Source organism: Talpa europaea, assembly GCF_964194135.1.
Source record: "Talpa europaea genome assembly, chromosome: 10".
Lineage (NCBI taxonomy): Eukaryota > Metazoa > Chordata > Mammalia > Eulipotyphla > Talpidae > Talpa > Talpa europaea.
The window spans coordinates 27,258,755-27,273,793 of record NC_140077.1 but is presented as its reverse complement, the minus strand read 5'-3'; the positions used below and the strand labels follow the sequence as shown (position 1 = coordinate 27,273,793).

General features: G+C 41.4%; 1 protein-coding gene across 1 annotated transcript; it reads right to left on the bottom strand.

Annotated features, from left to right (window-relative positions):
- Positions 1–6,047: 6,047 nt before the first annotated feature.
- ANKRD1 (ankyrin repeat domain 1) lies at positions 6,048–14,209 on the bottom strand (the record flags this gene model as incomplete). The annotated part of the gene is made up of 9 exons (XM_084245787.1): positions 14,025–14,209; positions 13,207–13,386; positions 12,172–12,309; positions 11,928–12,035; positions 10,742–10,840; positions 9,153–9,251; positions 8,801–8,899; positions 8,577–8,675; positions 6,048–6,158 (listed from the first exon to the last, which is right to left on the bottom strand). Exons 1-9 carry the CDS (start codon positions 14,049–14,051, stop codon positions 6,048–6,050), a joined length of 960 nt encoding a protein of 319 aa, XP_084101913.1. The 5' UTR covers positions 14,052–14,209.
- Between the last annotated feature and the right edge of the window lie 830 nt (positions 14,210–15,039).

Genomic DNA, 15,039 nt, shown 5'->3' with positions numbered 1-15,039 from the left:
AGTGGACCCAGCCACCATCAGCACTTTCTCCTTCCCTGTTACTGACCATCAGCCTCAACAGAAATGGAATCTTTACATGATTTACTGTTTTTTCTTGGAGCTCAAAGTTAGGAGTCTGTGTTCAAACCATTATAATAAAATGTCAGTAAAATCTAGTGAAGCATTAAAAAAAAAAAAAAAAGACTGCCAGCTTAATGAATTTAGATACGTACTTTAAAAACCGAGAAAAGCTTATTTATCTTTCGTGTAAGTGATAAAATAGCAGGTAAAATTGAATAAAGAGATGTCTCAATATTTTATGAGACTTTCTTTAAAAATGTTTTGAGCTTTTCTGCTGTATTTGATGCACATGGCTTAGTTTTTCAATTATACTACTCAAAAAGTGGCTATTTGTGAGGACTATAAAAACATTTATGGGGTGACTCTTGTTCAATCTATTCTTTTTTTAAGCTACTTCCTTTGTGTTCATCAAGTCAAAGTTCTTTGTAAAAGAAATCACTGTAAAATGTGTGGAAGGAGGGAACGTATATGGAAGCCACATGCAGGAGGCTCTGCACTCGCCTCTCCACTGCTGACCTGTGATGTCCTTGAAATAGGATTCCCCCCCCCCCGTAGAATTGAAAACCTGATGTTGATTTTCCTAATAATTAAGTTAAAAATAACAAAGCATTGAGCTCAACCAACTTTGGAAGTAATATTTGAAATAGCAGGTTCATCATATTAAGTTGAGGTAGCCCTCTGCAAATAACTGCACCTGTGTTCTATTGCCATAAAGAAAATCATTTAAATGAGAAAATCATTTAAAATGATCATTTTAAAAAGAGAAAGCTTTACACCAGCCTCCTTTATGAGTGTACATGCTTTAACAAAATATTGGTAAAGTGAAACCATTAAAACAGTGTACCATGACTAGGTAAGAGAGACTGTGTATGGACCACACCTGGAGGGAGAAATCCTATACTGTCAAAATATTAAAAAAGGTGTAAAACAATGACATTTCATTTTTTAAAATTAAAAATGAAAAAAATGACTTGTAAAACACTAGCAAAGATGTAAGTAAATTGTAAAGTTTGGGTTGGAAAAGGCCTAAACATGGTCGTCAAATTCAAAACAAACTTGATTGGTTTATCTCTGTAGAAATTCTTGTTAGCAAAATACAGACAACTTAGAAAGTACATTTATAGTCATATTCCAGAGATTTAGCATCCTTGACTTTAAAGAATTGTTTTGAAAAATCAAATTTGCAACATGACAAATGCAGTTAGTGTTCACCCAGATCCCCTTTGCTGTCTAGTACCCCCACTCCCAGCTGCTTCCATGTTCAGCTCTATTTATCTTCACCCTTGCCCAGAGGATTGTCTTGGGGCAATGGGAGTCATCCAGAGATAACCTGGGAATTTTAACTGCCCGTCCCTCTACCCCCCCACCCCACCCTCAAGCTTGGTCCTTGAGTGGAGTCTGAGGCAGGATATTTGTAGGGACAGGAATGACATGGCAGTTTTTCTGATCCAGCAGATCAGGTAAAGGAGGAGTCAAGAGTCCTCAGTGGCTTTTGCAGGTCTTTTATTTAGATTTACTAGGCATATGGCAGGCAGGGGTACTGGGGGGCCGGGAGGCTGGCAGTCCTCCCGTCCCCCAGCAAATCCTCATTCTATCTGGGCTCTCTGGTGTTCTCTCTGCTTCTCTTCTCTTGGCTTTCGTTTGTTCTTGGCTTCTGCTGGCATCCCCATGACGCCGCCCTTATAAACTCAGTCTCTGAGCCCAGGTGTACCCACTTCAGGTGCCTGCCATCAGGCATGCATTCAGGACCACAGGGTTCCCTCATCTATTCTGATGGCAGGAGGGCAGAAAAGCCTGATACTTTTTCCTTACCCTACAATTTTACAGCCCAGCCTCTGGCCCAGTTGGTGCAATTTATGCCCCTCTGTCCCCCAGAGTGTTAGACTTCTCCTGAAACCACATCTTCAACTTCACTGCCTTGTCCTCTTCCCCTCGTTCCCTTCTAGGGCACTCAAGAAATCACTGACACGAGTCCTCATCTCAAGTGCTGCTTCCACAGAATCTGACTTAATAGAAAGTTGGGCAAATTTGGACGACTCACTCAGCAAACACAATACTGAACTTTCTGTTAATCATGGAAAAGTCAAAAATATATTTTTCTTCTGTTAATCAGGTTAAAAAGAGAAAAATTATACAAAGTGATTATTTTTAAGGTTGTGGGGAAAAGCAGTAACACTGGGGAGGTATAGTTTGATGCTAACATAGGTTCTTTTATAATGTTTTCAGAAATAACTGGTTAGGTATAAAGAGTACTGGGATGAAGATAGTCATTGCCACAATGTCCAAATTCATGAAAAAACAGAAACCACCTAAATGTTCAGTGCTAATAGAATTAATTACATAAGCCACTGTACATTGAAACAAGAATACCATTTATAAAAATATCTAGTATATCTCGTGCAGTTTTTTTTTTTAAGATTTATTTATTTATTTATTTCTACAAGCACTGGGTACAGTCAGAAGTGCAGGAAGGTGAGAGGGTTCACCAGAGACAGATTGGGGAACAGAACAGGCAGACTGAAATACAGTGCTCAGGGGAGCAACGGGTGCGGCAGGAGAGGTCTGTCGCACCATGTGGGACCCTCGCCGGCGGCCAGGGATCGAACCGGCGCTGCAGAGGCTGTGGGCAGTTTCGCAGCCCAGTGCTCAACCATTGCGCCACCAGGGGAGGCCCTCTCATGCAAAGTTTTAAAACTAAATGCACAGTGTCCATATCTGGTGTGAACAGAAATGAGAATGCTGTGAATTTGTATTACTAGAGATGTTTGCTTTCTTCATTCTTTACTTCCATAATTGGCCTAATAATGAGTATATACTACTTGTTCAGGGGAGTATTATTTGGTGGGTAAGGCAATACGATAGATGTTACAACAGGAATAAATTAGGTAGAATGGGAGCACACCATGGAGAAACTAGCAGAATCTAAAGGTCAAGAGTGGCTTCCTGGGGAAAATTCAGCTAACCTGAAGAGGTGGGATGAGAAATTTTACAGCAGGTGAGGTGGGAAGAACAGGCTTCAGAGATGACGCAGTGTGTCAAGACAGTAAAAGAAATGCCTAGGTTTTCTAAGAAACCAAAGTTAACATTTAGGGAAACAGGAAACCTTTGAAGAATTTTCAAGAAGAGAATAACTTGACAGATACGCATTTTAGAGAAATTGCTCTAGCTGAACAGACTAGAGGAAAGTAAGGAGGAGGCCACGAGGCCAGTGTGGGCCATTGGAGTAATCCAGGGACCTGCCACAGTGATCTGAACTGGACAAGTGTTCCCAAGGATGAGAAGAAGTAGATTGCAGAACTACTGAGCATTATGCTTGGTAAGAAGACTTGATTGTTGCGTGAAAGAGGAGGGAAAGACAATGTCAAGAAAAACTTCCAAGGGCCTCCCCTGGTGGCACAGCGGTTGAGCGCTGGGCTGCAAAGCTGCCTGCAGCCTCTGCAGCGCCGGTTTGATCCCTGGCCTCCAGCGAGGGTCCCACATGGCGCGCAGACCTCTCCTGCCATGCCCGCTGCTCCCCTCAGCAGTGTATTTCGTCCGTCTGCCTGTTTGTTCCCTGCTTTGGCTCTGGTGAATTCTCTCACCCTCCTGCGCTTCTGACTGTACCCAGTGCTTGTAGAAATAAATAAATAAATCTTGGGAAAAAAAGAAAAAAAAAAACTTCCAAGACTATTAGCCAATGGGATACTAAACACAAAAGACAGACTGTGCAAAGAGTTGACTCAGATCGGTAGATGAAAAACTTGTAAAAATCAAACACCTGTGACAAACATGAATTTTTGCCTGAAGTATTTCTCTTTTCCATTAGCAGAGATAACTAGGAGGTGAACTTGTTTTTTCGGGACTTTATTTTCTGTTGTCTCTCATGACCTCTATCTCAGTCCTAATGCAAACCTCTGTACGTGGCGACACAGGTGTTTTAACTCCTTACTCAGTTTTCTCCTTTAGCTTCCCAGCTCTTGTGAGGAGGGGAACTTGTGAAAGACATCACAAAGAGAGAGCCTGGTCACCTGCATAATAACACACCCAAATTATGCTGTTGAGACATCGGTAGCAAGAGAAATGCCTGTGTTGTAAGTGCTTTACTTGGAAGAAACAAAGGCTCCTGAGCCTTAAGGATCTGACGTGTTAGAGCCTGCATTTAAAGGGAGGATGGAGGGGTGGCAAAGGGGAATGGGAAAGGAGAGGAAAAACAGAATGAGATTCCTGGCACCCAAGACTCCTACAGATTGTTAGGAGGCTAGGTAGAAAAGTTTAAAAAATGTTTCAAACCGTCCTCCCTATGGGCCCACAGTCAGCTACCTGGAAGACCTAGTCAAGAACCGTGCCTACTGCCATCTCAAAACCCAAGCAGCACAGTCAAGAGGCCATGAGTGAACGTATCTGAGAAAGATGGCTTTGTTGTCTGGGGCACCAATGCCGATATTTCACATGGGTCTTCATTGGCCTTCCTACATTTCCTCATAACCTTTCCAGTTTCTATGTTCTCCCTGCTGTGCTTGAATAACTCCACTTTCTCCTTCAGAATCCCCTGCAGGGTCACCAGCTCAGAGAAGTCTTTGTAGATGTGCCTCACATCGTAGACACTCAGAGAACCCTGACTTTATTCCTTCATCGACCTCACCACAGGTGGTTACTTTATATTAAATTCTGTGATGATTTCTTTAATATTCATCTATTCCAGGAAGGCAGGCCGGGGACAATCTGGTTTTCTCATATTTGAAATCCAGTCTAAGCACCTGATCCAACACCTAGCAACAAAATAGTTCTCCTTGGAGGTCAAGAATCCTTGACCAGGTATGTCTTCTCACTTTGTCAGTCAGCCTCTGTCCACAGTAACTGTTAAACCTCTGAGAAGGTGAATGCTTCCCTGATGGGAACGTTTGAAGGACTGATTTAACATTCAGTAATCATTTTGCCCACCAGGGGTCTCTTTGCACACATCATTGGGGCCCAAAGATCTCTACCTAAGGTTTTCACAGCCTCCTGCTCCTGAGGGGGCGGTGGCCTACCACTGCTGCTGCATCACCTGGTAGCTTGTGGGAAATGCAGAAGTTCAGGCCCCACTGCAGACCAGCAGAATCAGAATCTGCATTTTAACAACCTGCTCAGGTGACCTGTACATACAGTCCACGCCGAGAAAAGCTGCTGTACTGGACATTTCTAAACTGAAAACCTTGCAAGACAAAGGGAAAAAACCTACTCAAATGGCCTTTCCACATGGTTCTTTCCTACTCTAGTCATAGAAGTACTCAGAGGCTTAGAATGTGTTTTGCTTTTATTATGAATATAAAATATACATACAACATCATATACATTTACACATTTACATTCCACAGTCACTTTCATCTTTTTGAGAGAATTCCATTCTGTGTGGCCTGGATGCCGCTCCTTGTACTGTGCTCCCCTTGCACTTAGCACGTTCTCTGGGCCTTGCTGAGGGTGTGACTTGGTAAATACCAAGCCCAGCTGTAAAACGGCTGACTTTACTGTCCTTCTTGAAACATCACTTTCATCCCATCTCCTTCTCTGCCACTACATGCCTTTCATTGCCTTAAACTTCAGCATTAAAAATTCAGGAGAAAAGAGGGTTGCGGTAATCACCTCTGTCTTTTACCAACACCTAGAAATAGCTTAAGTGAGCTGGGAGGCACTGAGAACATTGCTCATCAACATGGCTTAAGAACACTCTAGGGACGGCTCTCCTATGATATATACAACTGAAATTTTGCTCACCAAATGGATGGCATGAGAATCTGAATATCATTAGTTATTGAAGTAAATGAAATAAATAAATCATAATAAATAGAAATAAATAGAGCAAGTTTCATGAAGGCAATTTTCAAAACCTATATCACTGTGCTTTCTCCAAACTTCATTAAGTGCAGCTTTACAACAAGTTGATTAACAGCTGGATTGTATGATTAATTGCTATTCTTTGAGGCTGTGCCTTCAAAATACTGGCGAAGAGCAGCTGATGTGTCGTTTGCTCAGAACGTGGCTATGCGGGAGGCTTTGAAGGAGTTCTCCTTGAGGCTGTCGAATATTGCTTTGGTGCCATTCTGCCAGTGTAGAACCAGATCCATGGGAGTCTTCCCAGCCTAAGCAAAATACATGAGGAATGGTGAATTCCAGACAGGAGGCATCTATAGCTCCACATCCTCTGTGTGTGTGTGTGTGTGTGTGTGTGTGTGTAATGAGGTCATGGACAGGTGCATGTTATTAAAGTGTTTCCACTATGAATGATTTACAATTCATATTCAAAGCAGCCCTTCATTGTTTCTCACCAGAATGCTTTTGAATTTCAGATCAGCAATTTCTCTCCCTGTAGGATTATCCCAGATATTGTAACAATCCCTAGTCCCTAGACAGCAAGAGCACACTAAGTCATTTTGAAATTAAAGAAATGCCTCCATATACCTCAGCATCTTGCAGAATGGATGTGGGGAGGTAGTCTTGGCCTTTTGGTCAATGACCAGTTCTTATCCATTTGGAAAATGATTGATTAAAAACTGGTGATAAATGACCACCTTCAACACTGTGGCTTAAGTACTTTGTACTTAGCTCAGTACTACTACTGATCCAGGGGGGTAGATTTTTCACAACTTCTCATAATTTACATTGGACTCTCCCAGAAAATTTTTTTCTTGGAGGTAAAATCAGTGATATTTGTGAATAAATAATTTCCGAGACCAAAATTTCATTTCTCTTACATGATGTCTCTAGTTATTACAAAAATTAAAACCATGTACCTCTAAATTCTTTAGATATGAGAAGTCCTAAATTTTCCCATCTCCATTCAGAAGTATCTCTTTAACCCATAGATTTGAGATGTAAATCTGTCTAGAAACTTGTTTTGTTTTGACCCAAACAGAGCTTAGTTTTCTCTCTTTTTTTAATTTGGAATTAAGTTGGCAACAGTTGGAAATCAAGATTTCCCAATTGAATTTACAGTCTCTATGAAAAAATCAGAAACACTGGCAAGAAGAAACTGTGCTTCCACAGAGCAACAATGGACAGGGTTGGGGAAAGACTATTGGTGTGATCTACCTGCCCTGTCCATATTTGAGTTGGTGACCCTGTGACTTTCATTCTGGTACTTTAGGACAATAACAGAATAACGTATTGTCTGGTGGTTTCAGTCCTCTAAAGCAATAGAGGCATCCAGTACCTTATTGGTTTTTTGGGGGAACATCTACCCATTGAGTCAATGACATTAATAGTTCTAGAACCTTTGCACTAGGGTCTAACTGATTGTCACAAGCCCTGATCCCTATTTATATATTTGGGGCTATTCTTCAATAAATTTTTTGTTCTGTATTGAAATTTATCTACTGATTTTCCCAGTACTTAGTTTCCCTGTATCTATATGCTACTTATCTCTGTTGGTAGTCTCTCACCAACTAAAAAAAAAAAAAAAAAAAAACGTATTTTCTTCAGCATTTGAAATTTCATTGACTCTACTTTTTTTCTGATATTTTATTTAAATTTTAGATAAGACCAATCCCACTATTAAGGATGAGGAAGTGAGGAAGCCCTACTGTTAACACTTCCCCACCTCAAACAGTCTTGACTGCATTTATTTTTTGTTCCTGTCACCAAGCTAGGTTTTTAAAAAACACGTATTTCCCTCAGTCTCATAGTAACATAATAAGGGGAAGAAATTATTCACATTGTAAGATGACTGGGCTCTGTTTTTATTTTTTTGTAAAATGATTCTCCAAAAGCTTATTTCAAATTATTTCTTCAATAATTTACACCCATCCTCTGGGTGATATTTTTAAATCTTATATTGGATGATATTTTCCTGGGAATTGGGACTATGAGGAAAAGTTGGTTACATTCCCTGCTTACAGATGAAGCTAAATTAAAATGTACTTGTAGAAGGACTTATACAAGCATTTTTAGAGCCTAAATATAGGAAATTATTTTGAGGAATATGCAGAGAAACCAAAGTGGATGAATGAAAAGCCAAGGTGCAGGGAATGATCTCCAAACTACAGGCAAAAGCACAGTTACCCCTGGAAGACCGCGGCAGCATGTCTTGGTGGTGTAAGGAGGGGGGTTCTCCGCAGTTAGTCAAACTGGACACCGGCTCACTGCACTCACTGGCCCCTGGCTGCACTGACCTGCTGGAACTGAGGGCCATTTCCAGATGGGCAGGAGTCTGGATCCTAACTACCCTGGCCTTGCTCAGCCAAGGACGGCCAAGGCAGATGACGGAGCTTATGTTTACGAAGCTCAGCAACTCCACCATCTTTTATTTTCAAGACCAAATTTTATTTTTTTAAGAAGACCAAATTTTAAAAGACTCACTAGACACTGTATTAGACCCTGACATCATACCAGTCATGCTCCCCAGCCCTGACCGAGTGACCTGAGTCCTCGCCAAGGTTAAGCCTGTCCTAGTGGCCAGGGGCACGTAAACCATGAGACGATTCCACGAAATCCTACCACTGAAGGGTATTTTCAAGAGTGTAACCCAAGCCGCGTGCCTGGTTCGGGGCACAGGAACTTACACAGTTCTTGGCGTTGAGGTCAGCGCCATGGATAATCAGGAGCCTGATCATCTTGTAGCGATTCATTCTCACGGCGTCATGCAGAGGGGTATCTCCTTCCTAGAGAGGCAGAGCGAACTGGCTAAGGGTGGGCCTGGGGTTAGCAAGTGGTTCCCGCACGGTGCCTGCCCAGGGAGCATTCCGCAGGCAGCCAGGCTTTAGGAGGCCGGACTCTGGCTACTCACGCGGTCTTTGGCGCTGAGGTCTGCCTCGCAGGCTATGAGATGCTCTGCACACTCGTAGTGGCCGGTCCTCACCGCCACGTGCAGCGCTGTGCTGAGCAGCTGGGAATTTGAAAAACATGGCTGAGTCCATGGGCCTGAGAGCAGAAGTGGCCCCAGACCCCAAAGTCTGTGTGAGATGGGTCGTGGCCACTGCGGTGCTTCTGGGCAGCACGAGCTTCAGCTGACCACAGTGATGAGGGGGGGTTCGGGGTGGAGCAGAAGGAGGAGGCAGAGGTTGTAGAGGAGGGGAGAGGAGCAGGACAGAGGGGAGGAGGGGGGAGAAAGAGAGGGAGTAGGGTGAAGGGTTAAGTACCTTATCTCTTGCATTGATTTTTGCTCCTTTGTTCAGCAACAATTTTAAGACATCAAGGTTTCCTCCACGACTTGTCCAGTGAAGGGCTGTGGATTCAAGCTATATGCAGAAGGAAAAAGGAAATGACTTAATGAAGAGAACCTAGTCAGAGAGATTAGTCCTTGATTTTTAAGGTCCAGGAACACTAGGTTTGCTAGGGCATCAGAGGTGCCGCTGGGTTTCTCAACTAGGTTGCCAGTTCTAGCTATTGTAGTCGGAGGTTCTTGTCAAATGTTTTAGCTAAACTTTATGTGTGGCTGTAATTGTGTATCTGTGTGTACCATTCAGAGGCTCAATACATCTAGTAAATCTCTATTTTAAAAAACAAGAACTACAATTTATCGGGAATTCCCAGTACCAGCCTAGTGCACAAGCTTTAGATGTGTGGATCCTCCCAGCAACATTATGGAGTTGCTGTTACTGTGTTCATTTTGCAGATGGGGAAAACAAAGCTAAAACATATTCAAGTTTCTTGCCCAAGGAAACACAGCTAGTAAGTATCAGAACAGCTATTCAAACTCACATCTGCCTGGGACTTTTAGCCACTTACGCCAAATAAACCCAATAGTTCCAAACAAATGTATTTAAAAATTCTGGAGGAATAAAAGTCCCTTCCAAATGATTTTCATCTGGGTCTGACACCTCTTCCTGAGCCCCTGTTCCTTCCCATCTCTTAATGGTTGGTTCTCTGCTGTCATTTGTGCCAGCACAACCTCTGTCCATCACTTGTGGTCACTGCCTATTGCACCTACTCACAGTTCTATTTGGTATATCCCTGGCCTTTCAAATCCCAGGCACATGCATTTTATTGTCGTTTCACGCAAACTTTATTTTTGGTTTTCTTTGTTGTTTCCCAATGTGTTTATTTTTGGATTCAATTTTGGCCAACTCCTTTGGACTTTTTTGATAACCCTTTTCCACTTTCTATAAAATCAAATTGAGCTGCATTTAAATAAGTAAAGGCATTTTGCTAGTTCAATCTTCAGTTCATAAAATACCTTGTATACTGGTCTTTATAGAAGTCACATTGAATTATTGAGGCATAAATAGCTACTTTCCCTAGATGCAATTCATTTAGTATGCAGTCAAGTCCCAAATCTCAACGATGGCAATTGGTGTCTATCATCTAAAGTGTGCAGCTAGAGAATTCCACAACATTGCTGGCAGTCAGGCGGCCCCGAGACAACCACCTGGTATAATGGAAGGACAGGGATGTTGAGAAGCAACTGTCGACCGTATTACTTCTCAGTAATGCTGCTGACTTGATAATGACCAAACTCTCTGATGAGGATATTTGGTTCTCAGCAGCTTTTGCTTCCTTCTGTTCCCTGTAATACTCCTTTCCTTTTCAGTATGCATGGCAAATACTTTCCACATGACCTGGAGGCCTCTGCTAACTTTCCTTTCTATGGAGAAATAAGCTTTTGCCTAATTCTCTCAGATCAATTTTTTTTTTCAATCCAATCATCCCAGTTTTTCATTGTAGGTTTTCTCAAGCTTCCCATAACCTACTTATTGTGGCTCATTTCCAAGTGAAGAAATATATTTACCATATCACGGAATTCAATCTGGGCTCCAGCTTCTATTAACTTCTCCACAATTGCCAAATGTCCTTCCAAGCATGCTCTGTGAAGAGCTGTCCGCTTGTACTGTCGGAAGAGAGATGCTTAAGAAAGACATAGCAATGCATCTAAAAAATAAATATACAAATATAAAAAGTGAAATAAATCCTTTAACAGGTATGAAACTGGGGACTCTGATGACCTAGTTGGTAGAAACTTAGGTGCTCCTTTATGAATTTGAAATGTCAAATTTACTAATATTGCTGAACTACAACAGTGATAATGCAGCTGAGATTTGAACTTCCTGCATGTACTTTTCTATGAGTTCAGGGGTCTACATTGAGGCACGTGAACTTAAAGTTTGAAACTACCTAAATGCTGTCATTTCCCTTTCTCATATTTTGTGCCTTCATTGTGTGGTGTTTGCCATGCAGAGCAGACAGTTTTCTTCCATCTGGGACCGTTGCTAGGTTGAGTATAAAAAAGTATTCAATTCATTTTTAAGAAAATGGGAGACTCATTTTTAGTTCAATTTCAGAAAGGATTCCTCATTTCATCTCATGGGGGGAAGAATTTTAAAAAACACATTAGTGATGTCTGGTAAGTTGACCTCATATGAATGGATTGATAGACTATTAGAACTGGAACAACTTTAGGCATCCTTTCCCTCAGTGCCCTCTATCAACAGATAAGGAAGCTGAGCTCCAAAAAAAATGCAAATCAGGTGCTAGAAATCAAATTCTCAAGTAATGATAGAGCTGGAACTTAAACTCCAGTCTCCAATTTCCCTGTCTAACTCTAATGTCTTCGGGGCCAATCACAGGGGGTGCTAATAGTGTATTTCTTCCAAGGAGACTTCTTGGCCCTGCCTTGTTAAAAGTCCATCTCAAAGGATCCAAAAAGTTAAAGAAAAATTGTAAAAACAGCCAGAAATAAAAACAAAAACAAAAAACAATGCAATGCACAGCCCTAATTCTGCTCTCTCTCGCTCTCTCTCTCTCTCTCTCTCTCTCTGGACCACTGCACACTCCTATGCTACTGGCATATGTGGCAACAGCTGGGAAGATTGTTTCAGGTGGATTGATTTTTGGCATCGTATTAGCAAGGCTGCAGTAAAGCATAAGAAACACAAAATTAATGAGCTGGATTTTGCAGTGTTTTGTATAGGCTTTACCTCATCACAGACATCTGGATTGTTCTTGTCTGACAAGAATTTTTCTACAACTGGCAGTTTATTCTCCAGGGCAGCCTTCAGAAACCTAGGCACATCCACAGGTTCTGTCTAAAGTAAAAAAAAAAAAAAAAAAAGCGTGAGAGTTACCATGAGCTTTCCAACAGTCAATCAAACCCTCCACAAATGTTTATCTAAGGTAGCACAACACCAGGCATGTAATACTCCATAACCAAGCAGCCCTTACAATGATTTCCGGTTCAGCTTCCTTCACAACTGGAACTTTCGTTTTCTTGTATTTTTTCCTTTTCTTCAGTTGAACAATTATTTCAAGATCTTCTAAATTTTCAAGTTTTGATCTTTGTTCTAGTTTTTTCTTCTTGAGCTAGAAAAGAAAGCCATATCTCAAGTTATGATATAGTCTACTGACCAGCATTCTGGTGGGTCTAACCAAATTCTGTAGTTTCTAAAATAAGGATATGAACAGAGTAAAAAAAAAAAAAAATTTTTTTTTTGGAAATAAGTCTTTGTCTTTGAGTTAATGATTTCTTATTCAAGTATTTGGAAAGGTGTAATTTTTTTTGCTAAATGTCTTCATTTTCACTTCACTAGCTTAGTTTTTGAATCAGTTTTTGAAAAATTAGAGCTAGGATCTAGTCTCTAAATGATGATTTTGTAATTACTGCCATAAACAATCCTGAGATTTCTGTAAAAGGCTTTTATCATGCTTGAGAATTTTTTATGACCCAAATAATCCAATAATAAGTATTAAGCTCTGAAATATTAATACCAATCTCTTTCAGGTGGCTCACTAAGTAGGGCGATGAAACAGTCTGTCCTGGGGCTACAGCTAACTAATGCATGTTTTATCTGTGGTTACTAAGTAATGGAAATTTACCTGGCAACACAGATTTTGTCAACACAGATGGTGGCCAGAGTTAAACAATGACCTATGGACCACAAACCATGTTATTAAGAAAAAGAGGTCTCCATTGCTTAGATTAACTAGACAGTGCATGACAGCAGAAATTCCCTGGACATGTTTGTCTTTCCAAGTCTTTCAATCAGAATGGGTCACACAGCATTCAATCATTGTTTCAGAATTCCAAGGTCATTGTTCTACTGGAGAATTATTTCCAACAACTTGACCCATAGGAGTTGCCTCTTTTGGGGTTGGAACTTGGTAACGAAACAGGTTTGGAATGACTGTGTTTGTTTTGTTTCCCTCCATCCCCTACCCCATCCCAACTTCCCACTACAGGATCCCATGGAAGCCTCTTACCTCTGCTTCTCGTTGTTTCTCAGTTTTCCACTGTTGCTCCCCCAGGCTCACAGAGTGGGCTGGAAGGGTTTTCAGGTCTTCCTGTTTCTCTCTAGTAACAGCAGCTTCATACTCTCCATCTCTGAAATCTTCAGGAAGGAACTCCCCTGTCTCCCCGCTGCTATTTTTCTTCCCTGTAACCTACATGGGAAGAAGATGGCAGGATCAGAAAGAGAGGGGCCCATCCTCGGTCCTTCTTGGCAAAGTATGTGGCAGGTGGCCCTTAGCCCTCCACCCTTGTGGCCGCCACGTGTCTGCAGCACCTTCTCAGGCTGTCACATCACTGTGGTGTACCAGGAATATCTTCAGGTGCTTGTCTTGGTTAAATCAAGACTTAAGTTAGGTTGATATGTTTAAGTCTACTTTCAGTCTGCTTAAACACATTTCATTTAGGAAAATCATACCCTCCCTCTGATCATTCAAAATTATTTCATTTTGGGTATTTTTGATGACTGTTGACCTTCAGTTGTAAAGCTTCCAGGCAGATATTCTTGCAGTAGAACTTCCTCCTGAAGGCACTTTGATAACTACATGTGATTTTACACTTTAGTATTAAAACCAAAGGAAAGATAATAAATAGGAAATATGGAAAGAATTCATTACTGCCCAGGCTCCACTTTTCCAATTTCACTGATTAAATCACATAAGCCAATATTTCCCCATATATGACATTTTCAGAGTACCTATACATTATAACTGAAAGAAAAGAGAATTTCAATTTCCAAGTGAAAATCACAATGGAACCAGTTTTCACTGTGTAAAAATAATGTCTTACGTACCAGTTCTTCTACTTTCAGTACCATCATGTTGGCCTGAAGTCAGTCTGTATGTTTTTCTCCTGTGGAATGAGTCCCTCGAGTTGGCTCTGCTGAACCCCTCCACACCAGCCAGCTTATATAGCTAGGACTGGTGAGATAATCTTCCAACCTGGGAAGCCAAGTAACACCCCACCCCCCCACCAGTGGCCAACTCAGAGGCAGGTGAATTTTCATCCCAGACTCAGTGTCTGGGAAGCAGAAGAGGGAGGGGATGACAAGTTACCCTGCTCAATATGTGAATCAGGAGGAAATGTGAGAGGGCCATTCCTTTGGCAGTGACCACATCGCTCAGCAATGCAAGTCATCCTATCTATCGAGAAGCCAGGGGACAGCTGTCTGTTGATATTGCACCACAACACTGCTCTTTTTCCTTCTTTGTCAGCTTTCATATGACTAACCCTATCAAGAAAATATAAATGCCCTGCAAATCACACTCCCAATAATATCTTTCTGATAACCAGACTTATCAACACTTCACTTGGGGGAAGTGTTGCTTCAGGACATCCTATACCCAGAGGTAAACAGCTTGAGAGTGAAGGATCTGGGTCCTAATGGCCCTTGTCTATATCTGCTTGAAATTCTTTGGACTGATGTCTGGGACTAAAAAGGTTCAGTGACATGCCACCTTCCCATTACTATAAGAAACTGAAAGCATTCAGTAATGCACTTTTATTTTATGGTGTCATTGGCCATAATTAGCACATGACATACTCATGGTCTTCCAGAATGGCGTACTTACTGGAACACTTTTTATTCAAAAAGGATTCGAGTGACCCAGAGATAGATTATATGAGACCAGTTATTAGCAATTGTGTGACCTTGATTAGGTCATAGAGTCAAATTTTTCAGATGCTAGGGGTAAAAGCCTCAGCTATGGGAGCTTGTCAAAAAGGCAGGTCCCGGGGTCACCCTCCAAGAGATTTTGAGTCAATTTGGTGTGAGTCCTAAGTATCTATATTTTTCAAAGCACCCGGAT